The 24109-nt window shown below is 37.4% G+C and overlaps 1 protein-coding gene across 3 annotated transcripts in view; it reads right to left on the reverse strand.

Annotated features, from left to right (window-relative positions):
* Positions 1 to 1672: 1672 nt before the first annotated feature.
* Positions 1673 to 24109, reverse strand: part of TFPI (tissue factor pathway inhibitor) — a 72836-nt gene continuing 50399 nt past the window's right edge. For 2 of the 3 annotated variants that reach the window (XM_068137887.1, XM_068137888.1), the window contains exons 3-9: positions 19803 to 20003; positions 14970 to 15008; positions 12416 to 12592; positions 10781 to 10861; positions 10181 to 10276; positions 2334 to 2516; positions 1673 to 1970 (exon numbers count right to left, since the gene is read on the reverse strand). In XM_068137887.1, the coding sequence (XP_067993988.1) occupies positions 1894 to 1970; positions 2334 to 2516; positions 10181 to 10276; positions 10781 to 10861; positions 12416 to 12592; positions 14970 to 15008; positions 19803 to 20003 (854 nt within the window). In that variant the 3' untranslated portion in view covers positions 1673 to 1893. Of the gene's footprint in view, positions 1971 to 2333; positions 2517 to 8236; positions 8606 to 10180; positions 10277 to 10780; positions 10862 to 12415; positions 12593 to 14969; positions 15009 to 19802; positions 20004 to 24109 lie in introns of those variants that run through there. The other variant, XM_068137889.1, reaches the window with a different exon arrangement.

Genomic DNA, 24109 nt, shown 5'->3' on the forward strand with positions numbered 1-24109 from the left:
ATATGCTCTCTGCACACTTGTCTGCAATGACAAATTCCAATGGTCCTAGTATTTAACCTACTTGCTCTGCTCCTGTGCAGTGCAACTCACATCTACAGGCTTGACTCCTGGTGCATGGAATACAGACGGTACCTGAAGAGTAAGATCAATAAAAATGATGAATTAGAACAGGAAGATATCAAACTGGAACTGAAGCTGGCAGGTAATGACACACGATATTAATTCTGTGTGGAAAACTGATGTTACTGGTTTTCAGCAGTCTGTGGAGTTTATAGGTTTCCTGTCAGAACTGCACTTCTCTGATTTATGTAGATATTGCATTGGAGGTCTGTGGTGCTCATATATTTTGTGTGACAAGACTCTACATAAATACTTTGCAGTGTATATTTCAGTCCCATGAGCAGTTTTCAACTCAGATTTGATAGATCCTAGATTGAAGGAATCATGAAAGGACTTAAGCACCAGAAGAGAGATTTGTATAGAAATTGCATTAGACTCTCTGTCTTTCACTTACCCCATCACTCCAATATTTAGATAGTATAAATGCTTTCATTTTCAGCACTGAAGCTTAGCCTCTCTGTAGAGCTAGTTCAAAGTTCCTCAGGCATATAAAATATAGGTTTTCTGAAATCACAAGTGATTCATAGTGCATAAGCAAAAGCAGCTGAGTCCAACAAATCATATATTATTCTGCCGTTGCCATGCTTGCTCCTTGCTGTAGAATCTGAGCCACTCACATCTATTTCTGCTACTTTTTTTGCACTCCACCTCTTGCAAACAGCAGTATAACTATCCTCAGCAGTTTTAAGCATTAAGAGAATATGTGATACATTGAAAAGAGATCTACATCAAAGAAGATAGGGAAGAGTTTCAAAATATCCTGCTAAGTTTTCCATTGTAAGCAGCAAGCACTTCTAATAAGAAACCAAATACTTTGTTTTAATTTTTTCCCCTTTAAAAATGTCTCATTATAGATTTACCCAAGATCAGAGGCATGCCTTGGAGAAGGACAGGAACACTACCACATTTTCACATCAATTTTAAAAACACCAATATCCAACCAAAAAAAAAACCCTCAAAGTAAACTAGAGAGTAAGCACAGTGTTATCTCTAGAGCAACTGTATTTGTTTCTACAAAAGGAATTTGTTCTGGCTTTTGTAAAAAAGCAATATGTATTTCTTGACATTTTTACCTTGCTAGCCATGAGGCTAATTCAGTAGTAGGGATAAAAATTAATGTTCTCAGCAAACACGTGTTTAATTCTTTGCAAGTATCTGCTTCACAAATTTAATACCTTAATACTTGATGGGGTTTGGTGGGTTAATTCTGATTCCACATTGATTTTACAGTATTATGATTAACTTCCATGGAGTTAAGTCTAGCTTGCATTACCTAAAATAATTCTGATTAAACAAACCTAGTATCTACTTCCTCTTTACAGCAATAGACCTATCTTTGAATCCATGATTGAAGCAATCACACTTGACAAGTGATTACTCTTTGACAAGCATTATGCTTTCTTTAGCACAAAAATAGATTAAAAAAAAAGAATAATGGCACAATAAAGTAAACTTGAATCTTGTCTTCTTTTTAAATCATTATGAGCTATACACCCACACGGTCTGTTCTGTCCTGTTTCAGCTCTGGCAATTACATACAATCAAACTACAATTTAAGAGTCTTTGATAAAGTAAAAGGTAGTGTTTATTATCACGAATAAGGAATACATAATAAAAATATAAGCAGCTTAATAATATGTAATCAAAACAATAAGTACAGTAAATACATTTAAATGGTGTACACTAAAGGCTGTCATTCACTGGTAAATAGTTGTTTACTTCACATTTCCATAAAAATCAAAGTTGTGTCCTTCCAGGGGTGATTTCCTCATCTCAATCTTTTACTGACTGTTTCTTTCTTTTCTTCTTGAGTTTTATTAATCTTCTTTCACCTTTTTTTTTATTGAATCCTACAAGTGAAATGAAGAAAACAACATTAGATGCTGTATGACTAATACATTTGAGATTACCAGAAATAAGACATGAGCCTTGTTTTCAAGAAATACTCTTTAAAAAAGAACATTATCTTACCTAAAGTCGTCACATGCCTGACCAGTGCCAAGTTGTCTCATTTCTGTTCTTGTACACTGTATTTTACTGTCCGTCATTCTCACTCTAGCTCCGCGTCTCTTCTGATTTCCATTTTCACTTTACTAAGACTTTCAACTACTAAATTCTATCGGGCAATACTTACTACCACAAGTTGCAAGAATGTTTCAGCCTGCATAATATTTACCTCTCATGTTTGTCTGTGGGAGTATCACTTCTCATACCTTTCTTGCAGATCCTCAAACATGACTTTCTGGAGGTGAAATTATTTTCATTCCCACCACAACCACTGTAGCTAAATGGGCGACATCTTCCAGTTGTGTAGTTGTAGAAAAATCTTAATTCTTTGGCTCTACAAAGTCCTCTGTCCATAGTGGTCATGCACAAAGACGGGATAGGGGGTGGTTCTAGAAATAGCAAGAAAAACAATGTTTGAGACAGCACTGCAGTTTACCAGTTTTCTGTTATGTTGATGTTATGACCTTGAAATTTATGTGAAATTTACTCACAAATGTAACTCTTCCCTCCTGAAAATTCAGGATACCCTACAGAAGTTCTTCACCATAAGGGTGATGAAACACTAGAACAGGTTGCCAAAAGAGGTGGTGGGAACCCCATCCCTAGAAGTTTTTGAGGCCAGGCTGGTTGTGACTCTGGGCAACCTGATGCAGTGTGAGGTGTCCCTGCCCATGGCAAAGGGGATCGAACTACATGATCTTTGAGGTCTCTTCCAAGCCTGAGAATTCTGTGATCTGTCTTTTTAGGATTCCAAAAAATACCACAGCAAATGTTATTCTCTTTGAATTCCAAAAGCCAGCAAAAGCTTACCTGAAAGGTTTCCTATGTATTTAGTGATAAAATTGTTATTTCTGTGACAGAAGACAGTGTTTAAATTTGAATAGAGAAGTTGAAGTACTTGTAGGAAGTGAAATTAATTAAACTTGGTCAGCTTTAAAAAGATGGTAAATACTAATGCTTATTGATTAAGTGAATTTTCCTAATTCCTGCTAGACATTCTGAAATCAAGCAGAAGGTAAGAGAACCCAGCATTTCCAATGAATGACTCAATACCTTTATATTGAGTTTGTAGCATGAATACAGAAAGCTTGACTAAAGAGATACAAATCAGTCTGCTGAAAAACACTAAGCAATTTTCAAACAATGGCTTGTAACTCCCAGAATAGCAAAGGATAGAAAAGGATAGAACGTGAAGAGCAAGTGCACAAAGTGGCTGAGATGCTGGTGCTTTAGTGCTGCTGTGAGGTTTTTACCATTCCAAGGTAGACTGATGGTTTGTTTCTTCAGTGTCGCTGCAAGTGACAGCATGAGAACTGAAGCACTGGAAGATGAGCCTGTAGGTATCCAAAGTACCTGGGCACTGTAACAAGTTCAAGAAGCAAATCCATGCCAGAATTCCCAAACTCAGAGAAGCTTCATTATCTATCAGCCTGGAGTGACTCATACACAAAATTAGAAGTGATACAATTGCTGCACAGGATGCAAGAAACTGAAAGGGAGCCATTATATCATCAGTAATGAGGGAGCTAAAGGAGTGCCATTTTGCTTCAAGAAGTGGCAGAATTGAGACAGTTGAGATCTGAACACATAAATTGAAATGTGAGGCTACTCAGATGGCCTTCTTGACTTCATAAAGTCAGGTAGAAGTAGTTCAGAGATTAAAACCAAGTAAATATTTAGGAAAAATTTGGGTTCCAGTACAGCTGAAGACATCCTACTGTCACAAAAGCAGGAAGCAGATGAGTTGCTGAAAGCATGGAATGATGAATTAACTCGGGCAATTCAAAAGGATGCCAAGAAAATACCCTGACAGAACAATCGACATCTTGTGTGTCTTACACATTGCACCTGCCAAAAAAGGTTCATATGCCAAGTATAACAGCTGAACTGGCATGGTGAAAAAGCATGAAAAATTGCTGTGAAAGAAACAAAACTGATCTATGGAAAGCTAAGATAACAAAATGAACATTATATGTTTGAAACCGTGTTAGCAACGTCACACTATTCGAAAAAGAATCCTGAAATGCATGAGTTGTTTTGTTTTTTCAAGATGGACTGAATTACTTTCAGTTTATCAAATGAGCACTACTGTGGTACAACTGTAAGAGCAAAGCTCACTCTGGACCCAGAGGAAGACCCCACAATGTATCACAACTTATATTAAATCCACTGTTTTATTTATAAGAAGATAGTTGTTAAATGAGTCAATGCAATGCTTTTGGTACCACAAACTGAGAACTAATGCATGGAACTAATTTTTTCTCTCTCTAGCTGTAGAGATTGCTAACTTCCAAAGCATATGTTCAGCAGCATTAAACCAAAATGTTTACCCTTGCTAACCTGACAATTTCTGGACCTAAGAAGAACAAAGCAGAAAGGCTTGCCAGAGATAAAGAGACAAACAGCAAAGGTTCATTATGTGACAGAATTTAAATGCAGAGTTTGTAAGGTAAATTACTTATCTGGTGTGTAGAACTTTCCAGAGAGGCCCCACAATCCCCTCAGGAAGGAGTTTTCACAACTGTAAGCTTTAAGGGTAGCCATGAAGCCAGTGATGGTGAATACTGGTGAATAAGGAGTATATAATGCATGTATGATCCAACTGGTGGAGCAGCATTCAAATGCTCTTCAGAATCACTCTTGTACTCTTTCTAAAAATTCTGTTGTTCTTTTTCAAGGTCATTGAAGATAAATGTTCCAAACACCAAACACTATTTCCCTTCCAAATATCTGTATATTCTTTACACCCAAAGAAACAACCAGCCCATAAAGAAAGCGTCTTAATTTTACTACACAGCAGCTTTTAATTTTTTTTTCTTCAACAATCCAGTAAGTGAAAATAAACATCAAAGGACTTATTGTAATTTCCTGTCTGCTGAGAAAAATAATAAAAATTATGATTTTAATGTATTAAAAGATCTGTGGACTTTAAGTTAATCCAAAATTAATGTGTACTGTGTCATGCCCAGCCCAACATCTCTCTTGGCAGGACAATCTAGAAGCCTGTGAGCCTGTACGTTAACACACTCCCCAGGAGCAGTAGACCCACATAGATTTTCTCTCTTCAGCCCAGCTTCTAATGTTGTACTTGTGTATATGATTACTTATGTAAATTTATGTATTGTGATTGTTCTTTTGTTTCTTATCTTCTGACAGCTGCTGAAATGTTTTAGCTCCTACTATTTCTATGAAGGAAAGAAGAAAAGGAAGAAGCAAATCCCACAATTCACAAAAACTACACAGAAAGGAAGGAGTACGCTGAAAAACAATACAAAAAAACAGGAATAGGTGTCCCACTGTCAGAATTACTTTCCCCTAACCTGGTCATTATAGGTCTATGAATTACAGATATCAACTATACTGAGAGACTAGTTGAGAGAGAAATTCTGCTATTAACTCTGCCTTTTCTTCCTCAATTTATATGACACATAGTTTGGGTTGGTTTTTTTTTTCACAGTGCAAGTAGAATTTTCATTATGTTCACTTAAGTCATTACTTGTTAAGATCAAGTAGATCATATGAACCTAAAATTAATACATGTCATTAAATGCTTTCTAACTATTTTATACACCTGGCTCATCCTATGACCTTTGATGGAATTCTACAGAAATCAACTCTTATTTGCATGGACAGCAACAAGCCTTAAGATTCTGGCTTGGCCCTTGTGTCTACACTACTCTGTTTATCCAAAATATCTGATGTAAACAGGTTTTACATATCCAGTAGCAAGCTCATAAACTTGGATTTGCTATGTGTATTACTGGCAAAACAAGGCAACATACATCAGGTCATGAACAGGCATGGGGGGAAAAAAAAAAATTATCTACTATTCATACAGGCTAAGGACAAATGAAAGCTTCCAAGCTGATGTAGTCAAATACTTTCAGGTGTAAAATTTTCTTCTGGAAAATGCTGATACAATGAATTACAAAGTATTCCTCAGACACAGGCCAATTCCACCAAAATCTTTTGAAGGAAATTGGATTTTGTAACCCATCTCAAGTGGAGCTTGGGAACTGGAACTCCTGCCACTAAATATGCAGGAGCTTCTCAAATGGGCTTTAGGCTTTACAATGATCAAAACACAGTTTAACATTCTGTTATATTTCTGTTAACTTCTTTTTCTTGATGATACAGATGTTTGGACTCGTTTTGGTGAGAGAATAAAGTCCAAAACTTCAGTAACTAATATTTTGTTTCTGAAAAATTTAGGTAAACTAATTACCCGAAACAAGCAGTAGATAAAAAGGGCTATTGTTCTAACCTATAAAAAGTTTAGATACCTGTAAGTATCATATCTTACCCTTCACTGCTATTTAAACAATCTTTAAATGTGCATGGTTTAAGATTTTATTCTTCTCATAGAGACTTTTCATGAAGTCCAGACAGCTGGCTCTGTGTTGTGAACAGATGCTATGATCATACTTCAGAATCTCTGAAACAAGCATATTCAGACATAGACTCATATTTAGCAAAGATCATCCCAACCCTGCACTGCAACAATACTCAGCTGGGATTGTGTGACAATGAATTGCTACTTGATCACAAAGTGTTTGAAGTGATCTTGGTGAGCTGGATGAGAAACAATGCTTGCTGCATTCTCTTTTGCTAGACACAGGTGCGTGACACTCATGAAAGTTTGGGGTGTTGATAAATGCAGACCTCAGTATTTCATTTCTGGTTGCAGCAAAGAGAAAATAGAAGAATCTCCAAGTAGACAAGCTATTAGAAAAATGAGTCAGTTGCACTTGACAGCACTCAATAGGTAGAAAATGATGCAGCTTCATTATAGCAAATAGAACTATGTCAATTTATACCAGTAAAAGATATGGCCCTGACTTTGAGAAGTTATAACAGGAACTCCAACAGGAACTCTTCTGTGTGGCGTTACATATGTGCCAAGATGAAAATGAACTTCTGATTCCTCATCCCACTTAGATCTCACAAATTGAATGTAGAGTGTAGCACTCCTAATTTCCTGCCATAAATCATTAGATCTAAAAATGAAAGGTTTGGCTTCACTTTCTCTTACCTTACACAGAATAAAAGTTTTGTCAGATCTTGCAGCAGAGTGAGACCAGAACAATCTTCAGTCTCTACAGAAATATCGTTGTTGAGAGACAGTGCTAGAAGTTTCATGATTATAGGCTGGGGGGAGGGAAGTTTGCTTTCTATGGCCACAAAAGTTGAATTTTCTGAAGGCAAAGAATTTTTTTTTTTTTTTAAATCTATTAATCCAATACCACTACAGTGTTATGCATAACACAAATAATATGTAATTTTTCCTGAAATCAAAATGAAGTAGCATTTCAGTTGTGAGGTAAAGTATTCTACAAGAAATAGCTCCTTGCAAATTTTATTTTTAATGGTGGTCAAGTGTCTAAAACAAAGATGTAGAGCCAGGCCAATGCACATGCGAACCAGGTGTTACAGTAGCAGACCAGCTACTTGGCCTGTGCTTGAGAAGATGGGCATCAGCCCCTCTGTCCCAAACAGTCCACCCTGGAATAGCAGAACAGAGGCTCTAGAGAAAATCTAGAAAATCTCCAGGGAAATCTACTGTTACCTTTTGTCCTACCCTTTCCACCCCTGTAGTGTGATTGCACAGAAGCACAGGATTTTAGTTCATCCCAGCAGCCAAAAAAGGTATGGGCTGATAAACAGAATGGCAGCAAGTCACTGCATGGGTCGGGCTAATTCAAGACAGACAAAGATTGTGTACTATGGAAGAATTTGTGAGGTTTTCAGACTTTCCACTGAAACACACTGGCCCTTCCAATGTCACATGTCTCGCCTGACCAATTCAGCTACACTGACTCCACCCTTGTTCCCTGAGCCTTTCTTCTGCCAACCTTCAACTCTTCACTTTCTCTTACACTCACCGCTCCCTCCCCAAATCAGCTTTACCAGAAAATTCACTAGTGCTGACACATCCAAGAACCCTTCAATTTCCTCTGAGAAAGCATAGTGAATCATGCCCTTTAGCTTGTAGAGTTTAGTTATTTTGGATATCCAGGGATTCATGTGATGAGTGAAAACCTTCAGGGAATGTGTAGGTTCTTCTGAACCTAGTATTACATTAAAATAGTTTTCAAGAAAATAAGTTGGCAAAAGCTTATTGGTTTTATATACACAGTCATTTTAATAACAGAGTGTATTGATGCTTTGTATGTGGTGAATGAACAATCCAACTGCCACAGAAAGTTACCTCAACCCAACAGTACTTGTAGATCACAGTGGAGGTGAAAGAACAGAATACAACACACATTTGAGCATTATTAGTCATGCCATAACACAGGAATGCTATCCTACATGATCATTATCTTACAGATCATATAAAAGAAAAACATTAATGAATCTGTAAGCCATCACTCAATCCCCAAAAGTACAAGCAAGTGTAAATGCAAAAAAAACAACAGAAATACTTGGTAAGAACGCTCAGGCTTTTCCCAACTGTTTCTTGCTTCCTCTTGCATAACTGTGGATCACAAAAATGACATGCCTCAAATTCAATCACCCTTTGCAGTGTGAGCAAGCACCAGCAATCAGTAGTGGACACTATTAAAACCTAGCACTATATAATAAAGATCCAGTACATAGTGCAAAAATACAGACACAAAATTAATTTACAATCACATTGATTATGTTCAAACCAAGATCTGAGTTTAACATGGCCTCAGGGAAAATAAAAATTAATTATAAGTGTACTGTACCATATTCCAAAATCCAAAGATGGTCCTTTTCAAGTGGGTAAAAGGAGTTTTAAATCAGTTACCAACTAGAACTGCATGTCAATATTAATTTTGACCAAAAGAATTCATCATCAGTGCACTTAGTCTTAATCCTTAAATTTTTATAGACCTTCAGAAAGTGCACACATTCAGAAGGGGACAAGATGTGATCAGTTTTCCACTTTCTGATGTTTATGGGAGATCTGTAAGTAGCAATGTATTTCTTTGCTTTGATGTTCTTTACTTAACAAAACATTTGACATAGATGGAAGTCCATTCTTTAGCATCAGGTGTGTTGGAAAATGGGTCAAAAAATAGCAAAACAATTCACAATGCATATCACTAGTGGTGTCCCCCAGGGATCAGTGCTGGGCCCCATCCTGTTCAATATCTTTATTGATGATCTGGACAAGGGGATTGACTCCATCATCAGTAAATTTGCATCATACCAAGCTGGGGGCAGGTGTTGATCTGTCAGAGGGTAGAAGAGCTCTGCAGAGGGACCTTGACAGGCTGGACAGATGGGCAGAGTCCAAGGGCATGAGATTTAACACATTTAAGTGCTGGGTTCTACACATTGGCCAGAACAACCCCATGTAGTGCTACAAGCTGGGGAGAGAGTGGCTGGAGAGCAGACAGGCAGAAATGGACCAGGGGGTAGTGGTTGATAGTAGGCTGAACATGAGCCAGCAGTGTGCCCAAGTGGCCAAGAAGGCCAATGGCATCCTGGCCTGGATCAGGAATAGTGTGGCCAGGAGGAGGAGGGAAGTTATTCTGCCCCTGTGTCCAGTTCTGAGTCCCTCAGTTTAGGAAAGATGTTGAATTGCTGGAACATGTCCAGAGAAGGGCAACAAAGCTGGTTTGGAGCCCAAGCCCTAGGAGGAGCAGCTGAGGGAGCTGGGGTTGCTTAGCCTGGAGAAGAGGAGGTTCAGGGGAGACCTTATTGCTGCCTACAACTACCTGAAAGGAGGTTGTAGGCAGGTGGGGGTTGGTCTCTTCTCCCAGGCAACCAGCACTGAAACAAGAGAACACAGTCTCAAGCTGCACCAGGGGAGGTTTAGGCTGGATATTAGGCAGAAGTTCTTCCCAGAAAGAGAGACTGGCCATTGGAATGGGCTGCCCAGGGAGGTGGTGGAGTCACCATCACTGGAGGTGTTTAAGAGGAGACTGGAGGTGGCACTTGGTGCCATGGTTTAGTTGATGAGATGGTGTTGGGTGATAGGTTGGACTTGATAATCTCAAAGGTCTTTTCCAACCTGGTTAATTCTATTCTATTCTATTCTGAAGGCTGAGACCTAAGAATCGCCAAAGTGAATTCTTACCAAAAAAAAAGGGAAACTGGTTGCGCTCCGCCTTTGGGAAACTACTGTTCAGAGTGTTGGACTTCTCTTCATTTGGAGTAGTTGGCAACAAATTTACTAAAAGACAAAACAAAACAAAAAAAAAAAAAAAAAAAAAAAAAAAAAGGAAAGAAGGGTGGAACAGTAAGTGATGTGTTATCTAGACACCACAAGGCACTGAAAATAAGCTATGAATGGTACCCATTTGCCTTGCTCCATGGCAGTATTAATATCACTAAAAGGCACAATTTCTCTAAGTCCAAAAGGCATAGGAAACTGAAGTTCTGAGGCAACTTTGGGATGAATTCCTCTTTAATTCTACTGATATATGATTTATAAGTCCAATATGGTTTTTATATTTTACTATTCCTAGCAGACATTCCAACCTTTGCAGTTGAAAGCCTTTTTCAAAAATATGCCTTACTGACAAGGAAATGGTTATGAAGTTAGTTTTAGTAGTACTGACCTCTCTGTTCTTACATATTTTAACTAATACATACCTTCAAACAAATGGGAAAATAAGTGGATAAGCCAAGAAGTGTCTGCATTAAGAAAGGGTAACTATAAGCCGCAAAGTCTTACCAGAAATCCCAGGGACCTGGTTGGCTTCTTCCACTGGGGAACTGCTGTTGACACCATTAGGATGCTCTTCAGCTGGGACAACTGGCAATAAATTTAGTAAAACAAAAATGGAAGGAAAACAATGAGAAAAAAGCCACAAAAACAAATGTCCCCTAAGCCTCTCTCTCTTCTTGGGTATTCATACAAATTCACATGGAAGTGTTATTTCAAATTGAAGTTAGGTGAAAAAAGAAACCACATTCTGCGACTTTTAGTCCAGAAGGTAAAAGTGAAATCAGAGCCCAGAAAGAAATGCTTCAGCAATGGCAAGAGGAAAGTACACAGTACTCTCTTTTAAAGAGAAGGTGGTGGGTCTTTTGTATTCTAAATGAGAATAAACTCAAATTCCCCTTGCCAAAATCACAGATTAGGAAACAAAACTGGAAAATGCTCACTAGAAGCAGATAAGACAAAAGGCTCTGGGTGAGAAAATATGTTCACTCTGTGAATAAGATGAAGCACTTTGTGAAGGGGAGAGAAGTTGTGAAGGTTACTATACTCCAACACAGAACAATTCACAGGAACTAGTGGGACAAGGAAGTGAATGAATGATCTGAATGGCTATTTTGTAGTTGCCCAGTCAAATAATTCAAAACTGAGGGACAGGTTTCCCATGATTCTTTGGTGGGAAGTATAGAATCATAGAATGTTAGGGGTTGGAAGGGATCTCTTCTCTAGAGATCCTCAAATCCAACCTTCTTGCCAAAGCAGGATGACCCAGGACAGGACACACAGGAACATATCTAGAAAGCTCTTGAAAATCTCCAGAGACTGTTCCAATGCTCCATCACCCTTTCAGTAAAGAAGTTTCTCCTCATGTTGAGGTGGAACTTCCTGTATTCCAACTTATACCTGTTATACATTGTCCTATTACTGGGCATCACTGAAACCAGACTGTGACCCTGTTACCCACCCCTCAGATATTTATGGATATTAGATCCCATCTCACCCTTCTCAGAAGTTTAGGCTTGAGGTGAGGAGAAAGTTCTTCACAGAGAGAATTGTTAGCCATTGGAATGTGCTGCCCAGGGAGGTGGTGGAGTCACCATCCTTGGAGGTGTTCAAGAGGGGACTGGACATGACACTTGGTGCCATGGTTTAGTAGTCATGAGGTCTTGGGTGACAGGTTGGACTTGATGATCCAACCTTATTGATCCTATGATTCTCAACACTAAACAGCCCCAGTTCTCTCAGTGTTTCTTCATATACTTGATTTGAAAAGAGTGTGTTCAGCTGTTCAAGTTAAATAGTATGTATTAGCATATTACAATCTTATAAAGCCAAACAGTTGGCAGGTTTTAGATCAACTGTCGTGAAGAAAGTATAAAAGTAGGAGTGCTGTAATATTCAGTACAGTTCAGTATCTACTAGTTGTTTGGTTCATATTTTCCATGTTTGTATTTTATATATTTATAAATATATATCTATATAGTTTATATATTTTTATATTATATACATAATTAAGGTAAATTTTTAATATAAATTCATGACACCCAATAATACCCTAAGCTGCCTTTTCCTCCATGCAAGACACCTGCAGAAGATGACACTGTTTATGCAAGAATAAGACTAAGAATAATGAGGACATCAACTTACAGTTGTCTTGGCAGGTAGTCTGGCATTCTTCCAAGCTCCTGAAGTTGTTCTGGTTTCCAAGGCACCCACCATACTTGAATAATTCACATAACTTGGTCTCTTTGTTATAGAAATACCTGGAAAAATAGCCTCGGCAGACTCCAGGGTCTTTCTCGTGAAAGCAGAAGCTGGGCTTTTCTACAAACAATGGTAAATGATGAACATAGTGGGGATAGAATAAATAATAAATTAACACACATTCCAAGATGACAATGGAACTAGATACACTGTAGAACAGAACAATACACCTGTAACTTTGGACTAAAGCCCAATTGTAAAATAATTGCTGCTTTACTGTAGCATTTTTGTTTGATATGTAACACTGCAATGTTATCCTGAAGCATCATAGGGACATTTTAATTGGTTTTGTTCCTCTTTTCCAGTAGCCAGTCAATCATAAAGTGTCCTCCTACACTGAAGCTTTGAGATTAACATGATTTTTTATTATTACATCTATTTTAGCCAAATATATATTAAAAATTATTGTTAGATGAAGAATATTATTAAATTCGACTGAATGCACACCCTATATTTATATAAAATGTTGTGATAGCTCATAATTACAGTTTTTCCAAGAAATTATTGTTAATATGTTGTCCTTCAATTGTTATAAAGCTCCATGGACAGCAAAATGCTATTTTCAGAGATCACATGTAAAATCAAACCATTAAAGGGTTCTTGCATAAAGTAACTAAATCAACTATTTTAAGCACTACTGAATAGCCTGTTTTCAATTTTTCACTAAAAATTTCCCTCTCTGCTATAAGTACAGTTCAGGTATTTCGTGTTTCTTACTGTTCAAATGCAGAACCTATTGAGTTCACAGATTAAGAAAAGAATACATTTACACAGGACAACAAAAAATGAAAGGTTAGGGTAAAGCATTCAATATGCTTTCACCTGGGAACATAAATGAGACAGTTATGTAGACAAGCAGCAGGCAAGAATCTAGCAGCAGGCAAGATTCTGCCAGAGTGATATATATTCCATACATCGTCTATTGGACAGCAGCAGCTAAAGAAACAATTATTTCATTAAACACTGCATAGTACTGTGAAATGAGAGAAAATTATCATTAGGTAGATATTAACTGAGAAAGGAAGGTAGATAAGGAGTATGTAAAGCAGACAGGAGAATTATAATTAATTCTTAAACCCAACTGCTCTTCATTTAATCTTATATTGAAATAGTTCTTGCAGAAAAAGGAAATGAAGCCCAAGAAATTCAGCTCACAGCAAACATTTATAGCCAGATTTCAAGAGAGAAGTCATGGAGGGTACATAATCCTAATCATACAAACTAGTATTATACTTCTGAATGCCATGTCTTTCTCCAGCGACTCAATACCCTAGACTACATCACCAGAAACAGTAGTAAACATGTAATGATGTTGTTGATGATGATGACAGCTTTGAGCTGGGTTTAACAGGATGTGCTCTGTTTTGTCACTAGGGTTAGATACTAGGAAATAGGATTAGACCTTAAAGGAAGTAGTGCCAAACATCTGTAGTATCTGTGGAAAATCAACTTTAGTAACTTTGATAGCATAGAATTTTTTTTTTTTTTTTTTTTTAAATGCATTAAGAATGGGAAAAACAGTAGAAAACAGGAAAAAGAGCACATGGTTTCAGGATGAAAATATTCCAAATAATTTATCTTTGCAGAATGGTAATTAAAAAAAAAAAAGTAAATATTGGTATTTCTGTGAAGCATTAAATGTACATGAATTTAAGTGGGCAAGATGAAGGAGGGTAAGCAAAGAAAGAGGAAGTGACATTTGCTCAAATCTGTATTTGGGGAGGTCTGGCTACCGGCATTGGGCACAATACATACAAGTGCCTAATGTGGAAAGGGAAAGGGTGGGATAAGTTTTCACAAGATCTATTCTAAGTGCCATGCTTAAATATCCTTGTTAGAAACACAGCTTACCTCAACAGACCAACATGCAAGTGACGCTCAGCGCTTAAGCAGTGGCTAATTAAGAAGGCTGAATATCAGGCATTTATATTTCTGGAAATAGTCTGTCCCTTTAGGAGTGGGAAACCTGCTCCTTTGCTTAGTGCATAATTAGGGGATCTGCTAGCTCCTACACAGGCAATGCTTGAAAAGTTCTGTTTCACAGTGATTTTTTTCCTGGTTTTACTAACAGTGGAGGAAACATTTAGACTACTCTCAAAACATGCAGTAAGAGTTCCACAGCATGTCTAATATTACAGTACTTGAATCTCTGCAGATTGCTTTTCTCTTTATCCTCTTTACTGAAGAAACAGAAAGAAAGTGTCATGTGTTTATTCTGGGGAGAAGATGTTTCCGCTCTCCTCTTCAGTGACAACAACTATCCTCAAGATCTTTGATGCATACAGAAGTACAAGATTAGGAGTCAGAATTCACTTTTGTCTGACATTGCGGGTTTTGTTAGGAGATAACTTGGAACAATACATAAAGAATTTATCAAAACTAGTTACATTCCTTATTGCTGTATAAGGGTCTCAGATTGCTCTATAAACATAATTACCTTTCTTAGCCTTTGCTGCCATCATCCTCTGAGGCAATTCTGCAATACAAATAAAAAGAATTTAGCAAAAAGCAAACAATATAAGTCTCTTACGATACTAGTGCTTAGCAATGACAGTGAGCACTATGGAGAAAGATACAGCATCTCTTCCTCTTCTCACTACTTGAGAATTATGGAGAATCTGCTATATTGGAAACCTGAGAATATAGAAAGTACTGGAAATTATATTATGCCAATACAGAATTGAATAGAACCAGGATCCTGCGCTATGTAATCTTCCTTGGCAAAAGATAACTAATTACACTAACTTAACCCAGCTGCTGTAGCTACTGATAGAGCTAATAGCTTTGGAGCTGATCTAGTTAAAAGTGAAGACCTTTCTCATGCTATCAAATTGCCTGTGTAGTCTCTAAGTTTTCATTACACTATTTTATGATATTAAAGGCCAATTGGACAAGATTCTTCACCTATCTTTAGGGTAGTGCAGACTACAAACTCATTTGTACTGCTCTGATTTAGTTGATTAGGTGGTGTTGGATGATAGGTTGGACACAGTGATCTTGAAGGTCTCTTCCAACCTGGTCTGGTCTGGTCTGGTCTAGTCTAGTCTAGTCTAGTCTCTTTGAGTGCATGATCGACATTGGTGAAGTTGCTATTGTCATGTTTAGTGGAGGAGCCTGGGTTTTATCATACTTGCTTATGAAGCTGGATATCTGAATTTGACCCCACAGTCCTTTTCAGTGACCTCCCTTCTAGAAGACTGCCTAATCGTAAAACTACAAAGGAGTCCAAAGGGTCCCTGGCTCAGCCAATGTGAAATAAAGGCTGTGTAGTTCTCATCCTTGGTCACTTTTCTTTCTCTCAGCTGCTATCTAATACATTTTGTATTACAGAGGTATTTTGCAAGGCACACAAAACAGCAGCTTCTGGGCCTCACCTAAGTCATCTTAATTGCATTGCTTTGTAATTCATATTTTGTACTTGTGCCTTTCTTAACAGCATTAGAAAGTGTTAGTTTCTCTAAAACTCTCCTTTGCCTACTGACTTCTTGCATATGAGAGAAGAGATAGAGTAGCATAGATAACGCTTTTCTTGAAGCTGTCTGCTGGAAAGAAAATGCAGTTAAAACTACTATAATGAAGCAATATATTTGTCTGACCCTGGCCATCACTCTTAGCTACCACAGCTACCCTTAAGAAGATACTAATTTCCTATAGTACATGCCAACCGTTGTAGGTCATTAGTAGAAGCATAATACAACTACTTTCTACTGGTGATGGCTCAGCTTCAGTACATCTTCCAGAAACCTGCTCATAAGGCCTGAGTGAAACCCATGGCCTAGCCTTCTCTGAAACATGAAATGAGAGGGAATGCAAAGTCATACACCTGAATGACATCGCTACAGCCTCCATGACATTGTGTGTGAGGTACAGTTGCTCTGTCCAGCTGATAAGGGTGGGGTATACAGTAATGCTATGCCCTATCCCAGCTTGGAAGTACCTATTAGCAAGACCTCAGGCTGTAAACAATTCCTGCTGCAAAGCAGAGTTGTTGCTGTGCCCTTCCTTGTTACCGAACCAGTAAAAGAGGATACTTCAGACATCTGTATCCCTACTTGATAATTTGTAATTTTAATGAAGTCTTATCCCCATCCCTCTCACCTCAGTAACAATCACTTCACAGAACAAAATGGAAAGGAATTTTAGCAGTTTATTCTCCACTCATACTCCAGAGTGTTTCTAACCTTGGTTAGAAACAGTTTATATAGTGATATACCTTCTGTGGCTCCTGTTTTAAGAGGTGTTTTTAGCATTAGCTGTACTGCCCTCGTGTGCCATAATCCCACCATACTTTGTTTCTCCTGGAAACAACCTGTGTTATATTTTCAAAGATAATCCATTGAGCAGACATTCTGTTAGGTTACATTTTCCTTCCATCTCTAGGACAGCACAGCTGGCATCCTTAAAAAAATATCATTTAAAGATTTGACATGCACTTTAGAGTGATATGTCATTTGTTTGAACATATTTCCAGTGCTTCCTATTAGTAGAAAGCTGTGCCTTCAGCATTTAAACCCAAACCCATGACCTAAACCATGGACATTAGGCCCTTTGACTAATTTCACTCAGCTGTCCCCCTCAGGCCAAAATCAGCAGTTGTGCTTTGGCATATGATATCTGCTCTCCTGGCACAGAACAGGAAGAATTTATTGTGAGTGGATACAGGCCCAGGATGTTTTAATCTTACTACCATGTCAACAGTGTCTTTTTGCTTCTGGTTTCAGTAAAAAAAGCCAAATCCACAGCTGAATTAATTTCTTGTTCGTAAACAAACTGTATTTCTGAGTAAGCTGCTGCGCAAACAGTAGACATTAGAATTGCTGTCATGGCCAGAATCTTTTATCAGCAGGTATTTTCCCATCCTAGAAACTCAAGTAGTCCAAGATACATCTTCACTCCCTTAAAAATTAGGACTTTTGCACTAATGAAGACTTTTGTGAATAAAGCCAAACACCTCTTAAAAGTGGTTTTTCTTCTCTGAAGTAATGAGTATTTGGCACATGAAATAAAAAATGCATCTGATTTCTAGGAGAACTTGTGTCAGAACTAGGCATCTTGAATCTAAACGGTCTTAGAGTGTCTCAGAACGGCCAGCCTACAGTTGGGCTCTTTGAATTCTCCGGTATTGACTTCAGTTAGTTCTGGGAATTACTCATTTCTGTCTTTGCATTCAAAAATTTTAAGAAGTTGGTCTGATATAAGGAGCCTGACAGTTCACTCATACTGGCTCCTTTATTCTTGTATTTGTGCTTAGCATCACATACTTTGACTATTCACATTATTTCTTCTGAATTTGTATATATATTGCAAATTTCTAGCAATCTTGACCTTCACATTCTTCACAGTGATAACTGTCTGATAATTCTTTATTTTAAATGCTTCCCTATCACTCAGACTTCCTTTTCAGTCCAATTTCTACAAGTATTAAATAATGATTTTCCTGCAGTAATAAATACTGGAAACATTAAGTAAGATGAATATAACCATATGCTGCAAGTCTGGACACAGCCAGCCAGATTTGACAAATAGAACTTACTGAATTATATTTATTTTTTCTATTATTTATTATTTCTAATTTTTATTTATTTTTTTTACTGAATTGTGTTGACAAAAGCAGGTTAGCTTATGAGTTTATTTAATGGCTGAATGACTAACGGCATATTGTGTCTGCCAGCAAACCATTTTATCTGCTGCTGTTCAGAGAATACAGAAATAATGAGCCTGTATTGCTTCAGTTCCTCATAGCAGATTCAATATTTGCTTGTACCAAATATGCTACTTGGGATGAGAATCAAGATGTAGACACTAAACCAGTGACACTACTCATTTTAAATAACTTTCAGTTTTATTCTGCCACTTATGTGCAAGCACAGGATTTGGTCCAGAGTGGCTGTTCTGGGCATTGGTCTAACATATCAGAGTATTAGTCAAAATAGTTGAAGAATTTTATGGAGTTGATGATGACTTTTGGACACTTTATATTTGGAATTCTTTATCCATCAACACTGCCTTTTCCAGTTTAGACTCCTGTTTTAGCCTTTAAACTGGAATTTAAGACAAACACTCTAAATGACCCAGGAAGTCACATGTTTTGGATGAGATATTGGCAGCTGCAGTCCTGCAAATAACCCTGCTACAAGCATGGTAAATGTTCTGTGGGTCCATCTGAAAGCCAAAACCAGATACCAGGTGGAAGTACCAAAAGCCAGTGTGGTGATACAAAAAGAAGAGCTGTCTTCACATCCTAGACCCCAGGTCTTTCTGACAGGAAATGCTACTAAAGAAAAATTAATTTAATATTTTGTTCACTTGTAAGATTGTATTCATTAAGCTTTGTGAAGCCATAACTAGAAGCAGATTAATCACAATTTTCTAAACAAAACACTGTAGAAGTGAAAAAAAAGGAAAAAAAAACTTTTAAAGAGAGGTTGTTATCTTGGAATGACATTGCCACATTCATTTTTTAAAAGTTATATTGCTGCTGTGGGCTTCAGCAGCAAATTTCATTAATTTCTCTGCTGAAAATTTAATAAGTGTGGAAAGACAGTTTTAAGCAGAGGGAAAAAAAAATAATTAAATCCAGTATAAAGATTCATGACTCTGAGAGGCCATATGACAAAGTAAGAAATTTAAGTCTAGAAAGGCCATTTGTCACACAATTACTATGCAAAAAGTGAATACCACAATTTTGACACTTTTTAACTTCTTGAAACTATATTAATCTGTCTTGACACTCATGGAAATATGAGCATTCAATTCTGAGAGATATACATCTTCTGAATAACCATAAAGAACAAGCAACATTAAATAATAGTAAAAAAATCAAGATTTTGAACAGTTTCTATCAGCTTCTCAATTGAAGGAGAAACCTGGGATAAAAAATTCCATAAGATTCTCTGAAACCAATAAAAATCATCTGTGCTGCCCAGCAGCTTAGACTGACCTTGAAATCAATTTAATTTTAAGAATGAGTTCAAAACAGGGCTCCAGCTAGAAAAGAAGCCTTGTTTCTTTGGTCCCTCTATTCCACAGGTCTACTAAAAAGGTCACACTTTCTGAATCCTGAATGTTTGTTTGCACGGTGTAAAATAATTCAGATGACTACAACATAGCATAAACCTAGGAATATATTTGGGAAATCATTAGAGGTATCATATTACTGTATTAATATGAACTGAAGATGGTCTCTACTTCCAAAAGTCATATGGTTAGGGATGAGAATAAATAGATGCCAATGAAAAGCTGTTTGAAAGATAAGAGAATAGGTACTGGCCTGTTACCACACACTTCTTCTGACATTCTTCCAGTGTTAGAAAGTTGTTTTCATTGCCATGGCATCCACCATATTCAAATATTTCACACTCACGGCTTTGAATGTTGAAGTAATAGCGTATGTGGATTGCTTTGCATGGACCTTCATCTGCTTTCATGGCACAGACTGAATGCCCTACTTTCAGTGGTGGCAAAGCAGCACCTGTAATACAGAGGAGAAATAGAGCAAGTGTTATGAAGTAAGTTTGCTTCACTGCATAGCAGAACTTCAAAATGAGACTGTTTGCATCTTGTGCTACAGAGGCACTGCATAACATCTATCTGTAACGTTCTAAATGCACTAAACATAGATCTGAAGTAATAAAATTATCACCTGCATTGGAAAACAAATTCCACTTGATCAAATCAGTGGTGTGGTTTCAACTTTTATCCAGACCAACTTGCACTATAAACTCTAACTCCTCTTCATAAATCTCTAAATAGTCACAGAATTTAGTAAATTACTCTGAACAGATACACTGAGAAAAATCTTAGTAGCTTCCAAAGACACAATGAAAAGGCAGAAAGAGGGTTCTCTGTGCTCTCTTCCATGAAATTCTAGTAGTGAACATAGCTCATTGACGCCTCATGGCAGTGTGGGATGAACTAAGCAAAGCAACCCAGAAGAGGGCACTATTCCCCTATCGGATTACTCTACTGGTACATAAACCCAGATGGTACCAGGTAAAGGTCATCACATTGTCTAAATTTCATCGATTTTATCTTCATGGACTCAAAGCTAAGAAGCACACAGCTAGAAAGTTAAGGTGAAAAGAAGCTATCTCTTCAAACTATGGCATTTCTATTTCATTCAAAATCATTGTTAGGTCAGAGAAACGCTTATAAAAATCTATATTGTGAATAACACCAAGCAAAGTTTTACCTTGTCAGTGTCTCTAAGGATATTCTGGCTGTGATAGTGTTCCTTTATCAATATACAGTTTGACATCTTGTCTTGGTTTGCTTTTCCAAGTAACTGTTTTACCCTAGAGGACTTTGTGTGCTCACAATTGCAGCCAGAAGAACAGATCTAAAAATTGCCATTAATTTCCCCAAAGCTAATGAGAACCTTAATGTCTCTTAATATGTACATGTAAAAGTATCCATCAGTGCACTTTGCAGTGGACCAGGAAAGTGAAAAAAAACAACGAGGGCAAGAGTTTACATGATCATTTTACAGCTTCCTACTACTAATTAGACTAACTTTCCAGTTTTAATTAAAAGAATTCACAAACCCCCAGGCTTTATGATACAGTAAAAGAAAATTGCTATAACTAGGCACCTACCTGCTTCGTGGAGATCTAAGTTTAACATGTGAAATTTGCCTTATTATATAATGCCTAAATAAAATGCGCAGCTGAGATAAATCCTCATAAATACTGAGGTCAGTGGAAGTTTACTCACTTTATTCCATTTGACCCACTGCCAGCTATTAAAGCTAGAGGAAAGGAAAATTTTCAGCACTAAAATAGTTTTAACTCATAGCATTTAAAATCCTGAAAGCTTTACAACCTTTATTACACAATTACCATCGATGCAAAAATTAGATCTCCCTAAAATGGACAATTTGGTGGTAAAATGCAGATTAAGATGACTCATTTTGAAATTCTCCCTAAAAGAGTTTGTTATTGTTTTATCTTTAGGGAAAATAGACAATCTTCACTAATATTTTCAAATCTAATCAGATGTGTCCTGAATTAAATACTTTTAGAAATGTTAGGTCCAGTGAAATTCCTATGGAACTCAGATTGCCAAACTGATCTCTGAATTTTGTTTCTCAATAGTTTTCTTATCTGGGTCTTCCGGAATCCATAAAGAATTAGGGTTCAGAAATCACAAGAGATTCTAAGTTTGACCTCAAATTCTAAAGTTCTCCAACAAGTTTGGGAATCCTTTGGAAGGGGGTTAAACAAAGCTCAACATGAAAAGTTGAGAGGATACTGCATTGCAAAATGAAACTCTGGAATTCCCCCACTCAGTAATAGAAAAAGGAGGGAAAAAGAAAAAAGGCTTCAAAACATTGAAGTTTTCAGTAAGTCTTGGAACAACTCCTGAAATGATAAAAATCAAGCATTCAGATCTTCGCTGAAATGGATCCAACTCAAATGTGGTTGGGGTGAGGGCTGGCAGCTGGGTTATATGCATGTTATTTTCTTGGCACACGAGAAATGAGATCTCCTACACGACCTGTGTCAGTGACACAGTTCTCAACCACAGAGGAGGTTGTGTAAACTTGGTGGGTTTCCTAACTGTTGGAATTTCAGACATAGAGTTACGGCAGATCATTTTGCTTGCTACGTTATGCCACACCAGTGGTGTGGGCAATCAAAACAGAAGCAGTGTGTGAGCACAGTTGCAAAACTACACAAAGATGATGAACAAATGGCTTAGTAGAGTTCATCTTAGGAACTTTCTGGTCTCAACTCCTAGCCTATTTCCCATCAAACCCACAGAACTAAATTACTGTTTTGCTTGCCTCCTGAGGCCTTTCCTCTGCAATCACAGTGACAGTGTTACCATTGTCAGATCTGCTGACATCTGCTGCAAACATAATCACTATCTGTGTCACACTTTTTGGCAATTTTTGTAGGAATACTAGAGAGTTACCAGACTTTTGACTGTACCCTGTGAAACCCCCACAGGCCAAACCTTCCAACTCTGAACAACAAGCAAGTGACTCTGAAATCTCAAAGGGATTCACAGGAACTGAATCATTCTTGTGACTGGGAACAGTGAAAGAATTCTTCCCCATTATTTTACACCTGGGACCACTTAATTCACACAGATGATATAAAACTAGCTTTCCTTCTCAGATTAGAGCAGCAGATGAGCAGGCAAGTGTGAGTGTTCGGCCAGTAGGTCTGCATAGATACAATTCTGCCTGTATTCATTTCACATGTGGAATATACCTTAGGAAAACTAATTCTTCATATGAGGCATCCTTTATTCTTGAACACTGGAACAAATTGTTCCTACTACATTTTATGTCCTCTGTGAAGAGCACTGGAGATGACATTTAGGGAGGATGTCCATCAGGAAGGTCAGTGAATATTCTTCAGTAGCAACATTGGAAGTTCAAAGTGAAAGGAGTTTTAATGAAGTTTCTCACTGAAGTTTTGGCATATTTCTCTGGGTAAATACCTTGTCCAAATTGTCCTTAAAATACTCCAGTGAAGTTTCCAGCAACCTGAAGCAGCCAGTTCCAGGATTTCACTATGCTTTTTGCAAGACAGGCCTTTTTTATAATAGACAGCCTAAACATTCATAATTACATACTGAATAATTTTGTTCTGTCTTCAGTGCATAGACAGAATAGTTTTAAACCATATATGTAGTAAATTCATGTCTTGCAATCCAAGGATGCTGCAAGAGAGAAATAGCCTCCTGTGCTCTCAGCCTTTACATTGGGTTCTCCAGGTTCAGCTCTTTCCCAGGCTGCTTGAAGCCCCCCTTGCACTTGCTGCATCACTTCAGCAGCCCACCTCTGATCTACTTACTTACTTTCTTTTAAAATACTTTAGTCTCCTCCTAATTATCTCTATACTAAATAATCTCTTTTCTTCCAATCTTTTCATTGGCCTTGCTTTATAACCTCCATACAAATCTCTTTTGGATCTTTTCCTTATTGGTCTGGATTACCGTTAAATTGTGCTGCCCAGAGCTGAACATAATCCTCCACCTGAGGCATTTCTGGTGCCAAACAGAGTGGAATAATTATCCTTTGTTTTCTTTTTAATATAACAGAATTGCTTGCCCTTTTCTCCATTGCAGTATTTTTGTAATAGTTTGCAAGTTCCACTTACTTTCCAGCAAATATAATCTTGTTATACAAGTGCGTCAATGGCTATTTTCCACCTTATATTTATATATTCATTGATTCTCCTTCTTCAGTACAGCATGTTGCATTTGTTGTTTTAAAAAGAAAATTGGTTTAATCCTCCACATTGGATCTGGCTCTGTTGGATATTTTTTACTTATCCAATTTAAGCATCTAGTCCAGATAAACTTAGAAAAATCTATAGAATTACAGGACTGTACTATCATAGACTAAGAAAATTGCATTTGTTTTGCTGGAAACATTTAAAGTAATAGTTACAGCCGATGCTTGTTGTCACACAGAAATATTACTCTGTACTGAAAGCAAAATAAAGCAAAGCAAAACTTCCTCTCCTCTCCTTCTCTCCACTCCTCAATTTTTTCAAGACTTCATTATATCAGCTAGAGAGGTTTTCATAACAGAAGGCACTGCTCTGTCTTAACAGTTTTTCC

The sequence above is a fragment of the Melanerpes formicivorus genome, unplaced genomic scaffold (assembly GCF_026170545.1).
Source record: "Melanerpes formicivorus ecotype bairdi unplaced genomic scaffold, bMelFor1.0.p_v2 SCAF_5, whole genome shotgun sequence".
NCBI lineage: Eukaryota > Metazoa > Chordata > Aves > Piciformes > Picidae > Melanerpes > Melanerpes formicivorus.